At 49.6% G+C, this 11,425-nt stretch overlaps 2 protein-coding genes across 2 annotated transcripts in view; both read left to right on the forward strand.

The window, feature by feature from the left end:
* Positions 1 to 2,466, forward strand: part of MRI1 (methylthioribose-1-phosphate isomerase 1) — a 4,955-nt gene extending 2,489 nt beyond the window's left edge. The window contains exons 4-6 of the mRNA XM_006918752.3: positions 141 to 317; positions 396 to 620; positions 2,236 to 2,466. Coding sequence (XP_006918814.1) covers positions 141 to 317; positions 396 to 620; positions 2,236 to 2,369 — 536 coding nt within the window. The 3' untranslated portion in view covers positions 2,370 to 2,466. The remainder of the gene's footprint in view (positions 1 to 140; positions 318 to 395; positions 621 to 2,235) is intronic.
* Positions 2,467 to 3,305: 839 nt separating this feature from the next.
* Positions 3,306 to 7,646, forward strand: CUNH19orf53 (chromosome unknown C19orf53 homolog). The gene is made up of 3 exons (XM_006927112.3): positions 3,306 to 3,582; positions 3,660 to 3,715; positions 5,878 to 7,646. The coding sequence occupies exons 1-3, from the start codon at positions 3,483 to 3,485 to the stop codon at positions 6,010 to 6,012; spliced, it is 291 nt and encodes a 96-aa protein (XP_006927174.2). The 5' UTR covers positions 3,306 to 3,482; the 3' UTR covers positions 6,013 to 7,646.
* The last annotated feature ends 3,779 nt before the right edge of the window (positions 7,647 to 11,425 follow it).

An 11,425-nucleotide genomic window follows, 5' to 3' on the forward strand; every position in this document is an offset into this window, starting at 1 on the left:
AAGGACATGTACTGGGCAGAGGGAACAGCCACAGCAAGGGCCTGGAGGTGGTGAGCCTTTGGAGATCTCCCCTGACCAATGGGACACCCTGCCCATCTGTCCCTTTCTCTCTCATCCTGGCCTTCTCCTGGGCTCTGCAGGTGTGATCCGTTCGCTGCACAATCTTGGCCGTCTGGAGCGTGCCTTCTGCACAGAGACCCGGCCCTACAACCAGGGGGCCCGGCTGACAGCTTTCGAGCTGGTGTATGAACAAATCCCTGCCACCCTCATCACCGACAGCATGGCAGCAGCCGCCATGGCCCACCAGGGCGTGTCAGGTCAGCAGACTGGGTGCTAGCAAGCAGGGCTCCAGGCATCCAGGGCCAGGTGTTGACCCCCGACATCTTGCTCCCTAGCTGTCATCGTGGGAGCTGACCGTGTGGTTGCCAATGGTGACACAGCCAACAAGGTGGGCACCTACCAGCTGGCCATCGCTGCCAAGCACCATGGCATCCCCTTCTATGTGGCCGCCCCCAGCTCCTCATGTGACCTCCATCTGGAGACTGGCCAGCAGATTGTCATCGAGGAGCGCCCTGGCCAAGAGCTGACCGATGTCAACGGGGTCAGGATTGCAGCACCTGGTACGCCATCACTCAGAGCGGGGGGATGAGGGGTGGGTGCACCACAGCATCTGGGCACCTACAGTTAGATATCCCAGCCCCTTCACAGGGCAGGTAGCATTTGGGGTATCATCAATTTTCTGGGGTACAGGCAGCTTCTTCAAACCAGTTTTTGGAGTGGAAGCATATTGGAGGTCAAAATCAAGGTCAGACTGTCCAAACCATGAATCGGGAATCCTTGAGCAAATTGTCTTGCCATTCTCCACCTCTATTTTCTCACCTGAAGAAGAAATAACACTGTTCAGCCAAGTGTCTATGAAGAGAGATACTTCTCAGCTTCTGCACACTTCCTGGCTATGTAGCTGTGAGCAGGCTGCCTAGGTTCTCTCATCTCTAAGAGCTCCAGTGTTCCTGTCTATAAAATGAGCTGTTATTATGACCTGCCTCATAAACCCCACAGCTTTCAGTGAATTAACTCACGTGACATGGAGAACAGCCTGGCTCTTAGTACTCATTAACAAGTATGATTAAAAAACATAAAAAGGACCAGTTAAAACCCTGAGCACTGAAAATACTATAGGGCCACCACCCCATAGTCCAAGTATGGAGTCAGGGGAAAAATAACACTACAACTAAACGGAGGGAAGTCCTAAAATTCTGTTGTTTTCTGCCGTGATTTCTTACAGCTTTTTAAAAATGGATACATTAATTCTGAATTTTTTTTTCTCATTGTTTTTTTTGGTGCCTCTGCTTTCCTAGAGGCATAAGTAGCACTGATCATAGTTTATAAGACTGCCCAAAGCAGAGCTGACAACACACACACACCCCAAAATAAAACTAGGACAGCAGGACATGAGTGACACAGGCCACATGCAGTCTGTAGGCCCTGACACTCTGCTCCTGCCAATGGTCACAAGAACGCAGACCCCAAGAAAATGGTTCTTGTGATTTTTCCAAGAAAAGCCTTACATTATTTTACATATGAAATCTCCCACCTTTTGAAAACTGGCAGCTAAGTCAGTGAGTTCCTGACTAATGCTAAGTTTTGCGGATATAGGAGTAAAAAAAGACAAAAGTCTCTGCCTTCACAGAACTGACAGTTTCGTCAGGGAAGACAGACAATGAGCAAGAAAATAACAATTATAGAATGAGGTATGGGCTGAGGAAAAATAAATGAGGCAAGAAAGTGTCTACAGGGGGTTTAAATAGGATGATCAAAGGAGTCCTCACTGCGAAGGTGATGTTTGAACAAAGACCTAAAGGAAATGAAACATTGAATCATGTGCCATATATGAGGGAGAGCGTCTAGGCAGAGGGCACAGCCCATGCAAAGGCTCTGTGGTGGGTTCCTGGAGGTTCTTCAAGAGGTCTCTGGAGCAGGCAGAAGTGGGATGGATGAATATAAGATTTTGAAACCTTCTTGGACAGTGACAATCCAGGAATGACATGTGGGAAAGGGGTCTAAACTTGTTAGTGGGTGCCAAAGCCCTTGCTTTCGTGCACTTTTGGGGTGAGTATCCCTAGATTCTCAAGGATTCAGTAACTCGAACAACAATAGCGGGGTGGACAGGCGACAGCTTGAGAACTTTCACATAGCCAAATACCTACCTTCTTGCCTCCCCTCTCTCCCCTGCAGGAATTGGAGTTTGGAATCCTGCCTTTGATGTCACCCCCCATGATCTCATCACTGGCGGCATCATCACAGAGCTGGGCGTGTTTGCTCCCAAAGAGCTCCAGGCAGCCCTCAGCACCACAACCACTGTCTCCTGAGGGCAGAGACCTTAGATGGAGAAGTAACCAGGCTGGCTCTCCATACCCTACCTCCATCCTCCTAGGTTTTATAATAAAACTTATTGAATGGCCTGCCCCAAAGCTGACCTTCTTCCCCCAACCACACTTCCGCCTAGAGCAGGGAAAGCAGACAAGACCTTCGCATGGCTCTTAAGAGCCCAGCAGCTAGAGCTAGGCTGCCTGAGGTCACCTTCCAGCTCTGCCACTTTTCCTGCCACTTTTCCTGCTGTGTGATCTTGGCCAAGTCACTTCACCTCTCTATGCGTTGGTTTTTTCATAAAATGGGGACAATGCTAGTACCGCTCACTGTCTTAGGTTGCTCAGGACTGGAACGAGGGGTGACACCTCAGGTGCAGATTTTTAAAGGAGACACCAAAAAGCTCAGTAACCAAGATAAAGTTTCATGCAATATTTTTTAAAATCAAAATGCAAAAAGAAATCCATAAGGAACAAAATACTAAGATGTTAGAGAGAATGGAACCCTACATTTGCAAGCCTTGACCTTACCTCACCTGGGAAGTAAACCAGCCTTTGTTCCAGTAAACCTTTATTTACAACATCAGGCTGCCAGTAAAGGCTGTAGTTTGACGATTTGACTTTTTAAAATATTAAAATATTATTTTTTTTAAGTTTATTGGGGTAACATTGGTTAATGCAATTATATCATTTTCAGGTGTACATCATAATTTGACATCTATATATTCTATTGTGTGATTACCACCCAGAGTAAAACTTTATTTTTAAGTGTTGAAAACACTCTTAATTATGGAATTTGGGGCACCCTTAAATTTAAGACCAGTACTTCACTCATCTCACCCTTGTCCTAGGCCGAATTTCATGTATAGAGCATAAAATAATATACGTTTTACGAAACAAATGAGCTCCCAGTAAATAAGTGTTAGCTTGTGACCTTTCCTTCCAAATTTTTGCGAAACACGGCTTAGGATCAACTACCGCTATGGGTCGCTGTCACTTTAGTGGTGCCACATTATTTCCCGTGAGACCTTACGCCTCCCGCCCCATTGTATCCCATTGTGCCCTTCGCTTTCCTGCTACGACGGCTCCCAATCCGGCTGTTTCCGGTGCTCTATCATGGCGCAGGGGCAGCGCAAGTTCCAGGCGCGGAAGCCGGTGAAGAGCAAGACGGCTACAGTGGCGGCTTCGGAACGGAACCGGGGCCCAAGGAAAGGAGGTGAGGAGCGATCAGGGTGCTGCGGGGCGAGGTGAGCCCGGGGCTCTCCGGCCTCACACGAGTGCGTCTCTCCCCAGGTCGTGTTATCGCCCCCAAGAAGGCGCACATTGTGCAGCAGCGAAAGCTCAAGAAGGTGAGTGAGAGCGTGCGAGGGGCGAGAGATGAAGCTTAGGGACTGGCGCGGGGGACCAGAGATGGAACCTGGCGACAGAGGGGGACCGGGGATGGATGCTGGAGGCCGGCGCGGAGGATCGGGAATTGAGTCTGGAACCTGCGGAGGGCCGGGGGATGGAGCCTGGAGGTCCGTGGGATGACGTCTGGAACGGGAGAGGGGCCGAGGATCGAGGCTGGAGAACTCTCGGCTCTCTGAGCCTCACTTTCCTCTCGCGTTGGGTGGGTACAGGAACGTCACCTATTCAAAGGGCCTCGCGGAAGCAGGACCTGGCGTGCAAAACGTATTCAACACACGTTAGCTGCCTTGGCTGTTATTGTCTTCTTTAATAGGATTCTGGAGGGGATGTGGCGTGGGAAAGGAGTTGAAAACCCCAGCTTTCCAAAAAGGCAGTGCTGGGTGCAAATCGCGGCTCCATCGATGTCTAGTATGTGTTCACCTGAGCTTCTACCTGTGAAATGCCATAGTGATAGCACCTTTCTCCTAGAGTTGAAAGGGTTCAGTTCCAGCACAGGCCACCAATAAACATGAGCCGAGTTGGTTATTGTCCTTTTTGTGATTATCTCTAAGTGCAGCTTTTTTTATATAAATGGGTAGGAGATTAGTTTATGAAGAAGTTACAGAGGATTAAAACTGGTTTTGGAGTCAGATCTGAATTCGAATTGTAATCCACACTAACTAGTGTGTAATCTTGAGCAAATTGTTTAGTTTCCGTGGGGGCCTTGGGTTTTGCAGACCTTGCTACCCAGCCACCTGCTTATCTCCATCTGACCTTGGGAAGGGGGACTGTCTCATGGGCATCTCAGACTCAGCATGTCCAAAACCAAGTTTAATTCTCTCCTCCCCCTTCCCGACATAATCCATTCAGGAGACTGTCCTTCCAAATTTCAAAATATTTGGGGTCATCCTTGATTCTCCCCTTTCTCTCACATGCAGGTAGGATCCCATCCTTTTTGCTGTTAGGATTAATGTAGGATCTGCGCATTTACCACCTCCCTGACCACCTCCAACCTGCAGCCACATCCTCCCTGATCTGCCTTCCCCAACCCCACTTGTAGCAGCCAGAGGCACCTGTGAGCACTTAAAGTCAGATTTTGTCACTTCTCTGCCCAGGATCCTCCATAGCTCCCACCTCACTCAGGAGAAACCCATGTCCTCCACAAGGCCCTACACACTCTGCCCCTGTCACCTCCCTGCCCTCTTCTCCCTCTACTCTCCCCCTTGTTCCCTCCAGCCTCACTGACCCCTTAACTGCTCCTTGTCCCACCTCAGAACATTTGCACTGGATATTTCCTGTGCTCAGATTCTTCTCCCAGAAATTCATATGACTCCCTTCCTCTGAATCAAGTATGACTGCAAGTCTTGCTTCTGAGGGGTCATCCCTGATGGCAGCCCCACAGCCCCACCCCTCACTCCCTAGCCCTTGTTTTCTCTGTAGCAGAACTTATCATTTATCATCATTTAACAGTTTGTCAGTGTATCATTGGCACTTATATTGTCCCCGTATATGCACTGAGTGTCAGCTCCACTAGATTTTTGAGTCTTGTTTGCTGTTGTGTCTCCTAGATTTTTGAGTCTTGTTTGCTGTTGTGTCTCCTGCGCCCAGGCATATGGTGATGGTTATGGTGGTTGTGATCATTGGAACTCACATGGGCAGGGCAAGGACATGGTTTGGGGAATATGATTAAACTACTAGTTTGAGACCCAAATGCACTTGGCCTCCAATCCCTGTGCCTTTACCTGCTCACATCCCTGTCTCTCAGAGCACCAGTTCACCATGTGCAAAGCAGAGATGACGTGGGACAGTAAGACCTGGAGGCTGAGACCAGAGGCTCTGTGCACACCACACCAGGTTCCAGTCTCCCCTCATGTGGTTTGGGAACACTGGGCAAGTGCCTGCCTCCTCGCTACAGGAGCTTCAGTTTCCCCTCTATGCAGAAGTGCAGAAACTGAGGTCCAGAGATGAGTGGGGGGCTTTTGTACGTGACACCCCAAAGAGTTCAAGACTTAAGCCCCAGCCACCAGACTGTCGGGTGCTGTTTCGGGGGGAGTTGCTGATCCAACCCCAGATCACTCCCTCTACCTCGGAACACAGTCTGATGCCCCTGCGGTTGCCCCCTCAGGACCTGGAGGTCGGGATCCGGAAGAAGATTGAACATGACGTGGTAATGAAAGCCAGCACCAGCCTGCCCAAGAAGCTGGCGCTGCTGAAGGGCCCCACCAAGAAGAGGGAGGCAGCTTCCTCCTCCTCCACCTAGACACCTTCCTAAGGACTCAGCCCAGTGGAGGCCATCACCACGGCCCCTGCCTCCATGCTCAGACCTTTCCAGGTGACCCCATGGGCAGCATCGTGGACAGGAGGAGCCCTGCTTCCCAGACCCTTGTGTTGAAGATTGAACTTCAGGGGGTGGCGGCCTGGCCTGTGAGCAGGTGACCAGCACATCCATTGTGCGTGGTTCAGTTTTCCTGGGTTCCAAGAACTCAGCAATGGCCCCAAGGATATGTTCACCAATTTTCTATGTACCCCCTCCCCATCTCCCCAGTTCCTGTGTCCACTGGTTTAACTCAGAGCAATCAACCTGATTTTGTCATTCTTCCTGCAGTCACATGCTCCTGTGAGCAGGTCAGTGCTGAGGCCGCAGGCCAGGTGCTCTAACCCGGTCAGCCCCAGCAATTTCTACAGGAGACCAACCACGTGCTCAAGGAAGGACGGCTAGGCTTCTGCACGTCCAGCCTGGGAGCTAGTAGAGAGTCTTTACCTCCCTCCGACCCCGGGTGACTCACTAACCTGCACGCCTTCCCCCGCCCCCGCCATCGCCCGCCAGGGGCAAGCCAGGCAACATCGTTTTCCCATCCATAGGACAGATGTTGACACCACTGGTAGGGTCACAGTGCAGATTAAACCAGAATGCACTTAGGAACTGCTCAGTGCCACCTCAATCTATAAAAAAATCATAACATCTAGTATTTACCTAGCACCGCCTGTGGACCAACCATTGTTTTAGTGCTTTCCGCCCGTCACTTCATCCCAGGTTGGGTTAACACTGCAGAGCCGGGAGTTGAACCTACCACTGGCTGAGTCCTGGTGTGTGCTCTCAGCTGACCATCCCCTGCCTCTCTTCCTGCACCAAGATTCCTGTTTCATCCTGAGCACACCCTCCCTGGAATTGTCGCTCTTGTGAGGGGCAGGTCACAGTTCAGGGACCAGGCTGGGCCCAGGGAAACTCCAAACTAGTTTCTCTATTAAATTCGGGCTCTGCTGCCACAATTCCAGATTTTTCAAGATGTACGATTTTTGTGTTTGTGGAATTGCTCTTTTTTGTGGGGCGGGGGGTGGTTAAAACTCACATAAAATTGATATTTAAAAGCATACAATTCAGTGGCATTTAGTACATTGACAATATTTTGTGACCATGACCTCTATCAAGTTCTAAAACTTTTATCACCTAAAAGATGACCATGTCCCCATTAGCTGTCACTCTCCATTCTCCCTCCCCCCATCCCTGGCAACCACTGATCTGCTTTCTATCTCTCTAGGTATTTGTCGAATGAAGGAAGGAATGAATTGTTTTTGCAAGGAAAAGTTTGTGTTTCAGTGATTCAGTTACCATCATTCAATGCATCATCTCTATATAATACACCTTCTCAGGCTGTCTGAATCATAGCATTAGCATTTTCTTTGACCAATTTTACAACTCTGTAAGCTGTAAGCAGCTGATAGCAATACCAAACCACTCTTAACCTGTAAACCAGCAAATTCCTGCCCTTCCAGAAGATCTACTGATAACCCTCCTCCCCCATGTTAAAACCAGTTTGCCTCCATATGTATAACATAACATCTGCCTGGGTCCCACACATGTTCAATTAAATGTTTAACACCTGTTGATCTTTATATGTCTGTGAGACTAAATTTCACCCTCTTGGAAATTATCTATGAACCTTTCTGGAATCTTGGAAGGGCAGGTGAGGGCTGGGACAAGGTGAGCCCTCTGGCTCTTCCCTCAGCCACCAGGAGGTACCTCAAACTCTGGCACTCGCCTGAACAAGAAGGGTTCCTGTAAACTACTGGTTCGCTTTTCCCTCTGACTTCTGCCCCTTTGAGGAGGACCCCAGGGGCAAGGAAAGGCATTCAGGTGTGACAGGTATGGGGTCTGGAATGTCAACCCACTCGTTCCCCCATTACCCCACCCACCCATGCTCCCCAAACAGCCACATTTTTCCCTGCGGCCACTGTCCTGCATGACTTTTCTTGATCCTTTCACCTGTCCACAAACTCCCCCATAAATGCTAGAGCCAAGAGCCCCAGACTTTGGGAAATCCTACACCAGTTTCTGTCATTTCCTATCCCTGTCAGCAAGTCCATTCACCTCTCTGAGCCCGTGTCCCCATCTGTTAAATGGGGGTCCTAACACCCCTACCTCAGACTGGAGAATTTGGGAGCCCGAAGGCCAGAGGACTTGCAGGGGTGATTATGAGCTGCCCTTGTGTTCTGTGGGGCAGGAAGGAGCCCAAGTTCCATCTCTAGGCTTGTCCTCTCAGCCTATCCCCTTGGGCCTCTCCCCCAAGGGCAGGGCGATCATTAAATGTGGCTTTTCAGACACAATTATTCCTCCCCAAGTCTTTTTCTCTCCTCCCTTTACCTTCCCCCTCTGCCTGGAATGCCCATTTTTTTGCGGCAAGGCCCTGACACTTTGCCCAAGAACTTGTGTTCTAAAAGGAAAGAAAAGAAATGTAAGAAGCAAATCTTGCCAGCTGGGCAGGCCAGAGGGGCTGCGGGGACCAGGAAGTGAAACTGCCCTGGCTAGTTTCCTGCCTGAGTCAACAGGGGCAAGAGGGTGCTTGCTGCAGGGGGCCGGCAGAGGGAGGGACCCTTGGAAAGTTAGGGTGGGGGGCCACAGAGCTGGGGGACCATGTCCTCCTCATCTGAGCCTCCAGAATTGCCCCATTTCCTGTGGGTCTCAAGTACACGTGGGTTTGGGGTCAGGAGCTGAGGATGCCTAGACAGTGAGCTCATGGCGGACTGGTGGGATAAATGTGGCTTCTATTTCCCTGAAGCCCCAGCTTGCTGGCTGCACTGGGAAAGGGGGCCACGCAGGTAGCTGGAAACCCTTTCCCAACCTCAACTTTCCTAAAAGTGTTTCCAGGAAGAGAACAAGCTTGAAATAGGCCTAGAGACTTCATCCTGAGGGCATATGCATCTTCCTGGGGACTTTCTGACCCTGCATTGTCTCAGGATTGCTGTGTGACCTTGGGCAACTTTCTGAGCCTCTCTAGGCCTCATTCCCCTTACCTGTAAAACCAGGGTATCAGAATAGAATCTTGGTTTATCCCAAACTCAGCATTTGATCCTCAGCCAATGTGACAGTACCAGCCCATCCACCCAGGCTTGAATGCTGGCCCTACCCTTTCCTGCTGTGGACCTTTTAAGCAAGTCACCTGACCTTTCTGTGCCTCAGTTTTTCTCATTCATGTAACAGGGATGACAATATTAGCTTCTATTGTTAGAGCATAAAGTAAAACATCCTCACCCTGTGAACAGATTCTCTCTTCTTCCTAAACATCTTTTCTTCCACTGGCAGGGAGTGACTTCTCTTATTCAGCATCTTAGGACTCCCACCTGAAGCATCCTCAGGGACAGGGACCTGGGCTTAGATGACACAGCACGTATCACATGCTTTAGAGGGCCACTGGGGAGAGCCGGACCCTGGGTCCTGTTTGCAAGGGGAGCACCTGAAACACAAAATTCAAAAACATTCTCCCTGCCTCTGCCCGACCTCAGTTACTCCTTCCCCATGGGTCTTTTTCTCAAATCCTTTGCAAGAAAGGATTATTCCAATAAGTCTATGGCTTCCCAGCCTGGATGAGCTCAGGCGAGGACTCCACCTCTCCAAGCCTGTTTCCCCATCTGAGAAATGGAGATGACCATCCTCATTTTGCAGTTCTGTTGGAAAGCTTAACTGTGATAACATATCTAAACAGCTAGAGCAGTCAGTCAGTACACTATTATTTTTGTTTCTATTGTTGTCATTGTGGCAGGCTCTGGTTTCTCAAGACCACTGCTCTCTAACAGAAATTACAATGCAAGTCGCATATTTAGCTTTAAATATCCTGATACCACATAGAATGGAACAGAATAGCATAGCATAAATATAGATAGCATAGCACAGAATAAAATGGAATGGAATGGGATAATAAAATAAAATGGGTGAAATTAATTTTGTATTTTATTTAACCCAAATTTATCTAAAATATTATTTTAACATCTAATCAATATAGAAAATTTTGAGAAATTTTACTTTTTTTTTTTTTTTCCCCAACTAAGTCTCTGAAACACACATTGACAGCACAGACCAATTCAGGCCAGCCGCATTTCAAGGACAAGGCCACTTGTGGCCAGGGGTGACCATACTGGACAGTGCAGGTTGGAGAGAGTTTACTGAATGGTGGGTTGGGGACTGGCCAGAAAGTGCAGCTGTGAAACTGAAAATTCCTGGAAGGAGAAAGCTAGCGTTTCCATAGGGGGAGGGGCAGCAATGAGGCCACTTAGGGGCCAGCTTGGGTTTTTCCTGTTCTGTAGATCATTTCACCTGAATAGGAGCAAAGCATGAATTGGTTCACTCGACAAGTTATAGACTGAGTGACTGCTCTACGCCTGGTGTTGTTCAGGTGCTGGTGGTACAGCAATGCACCAATTAGCCTCTTGGGGCTCATGGTAGGGAGGGAGAGACAGAAATTGAACAATTGCTGAAATAGAGAAATATAATGATAACAGAGAGAGGTATGGTGAAGGGAAAATGCAGGGCTCTCTAAGGACAAGGAGTAGATAAAGACTATGGACGACTTCCAGGCCAAAGATGTGGCCTGGACAAACTGGGTCAGAAAAAATAATAAGAGGTAGTCATATTTGACATGTATTACATTGAACCTTATGAAATTGTCAGCAATTTCATATGACTCAGTGTAATATTTAGGGCATAGAATGGATTGCGGCTTCTTAGCTTGGGGCTCAAGGATGTACTTGAATTGAGCTCTATTTCAAGAGAGAGGCTCTACCAACAGGCCTGTGATCTCCACGAATTCTAGTAAGAGGCCTGTGACCTCCCCACCCTTCAAAGAATCAAAACGACCCGGCACCTAGAGAGACTGAGAGTTTCTCGCGTCACGCAGCCCAGAGGAAGGAGGGGCTAAACTGCTGCCTGGGGATCCAGCCGCTCAGTCTCGCTCCCCGGCAGAGCCGTGTTGATTGTCCCCTTGCGGCGCCCGGAAGCGACCCTCAGTAAACAAAGCCGTGTGTGGGCGCAGCTCCAGCTGCCCGGGGCGCGCTGTCCAGCCCAAGGGGGGCGGGGGAGGAATGTTGTGAATGAACCCAGAGCCCGCCCCGAAACTCTACATAAGGCCTGCGCCCCGGGGATTCTCCCTCTCTGATTGGCCTCCGGCACCCCTTGATTGACAGGGTGGCTCGCTGAGCACTCTTATTGGGTCTCCGGAAAAAGAGGCAGTACATATAACGAATGAGCAGCGGCGACTTGGAGACCGGTCTGGCGGTGCCTCCAATGGCGGAGGAGGGTCTCGGAAGCTGACGGGGGGGCCAATGGGGACAGGACGGCGGGGGCGGGACGACGGCGGAGGATAAAGCGGCGGCCGAAGCAGCTTCATTGTTGTGAAGAATCT

The sequence above is a fragment of the Pteropus alecto genome, unplaced genomic scaffold (assembly GCF_000325575.1).
Source record: "Pteropus alecto unplaced genomic scaffold, ASM32557v1 scaffold388, whole genome shotgun sequence".
NCBI classification, from domain to species: domain Eukaryota; kingdom Metazoa; phylum Chordata; class Mammalia; order Chiroptera; family Pteropodidae; genus Pteropus; species Pteropus alecto.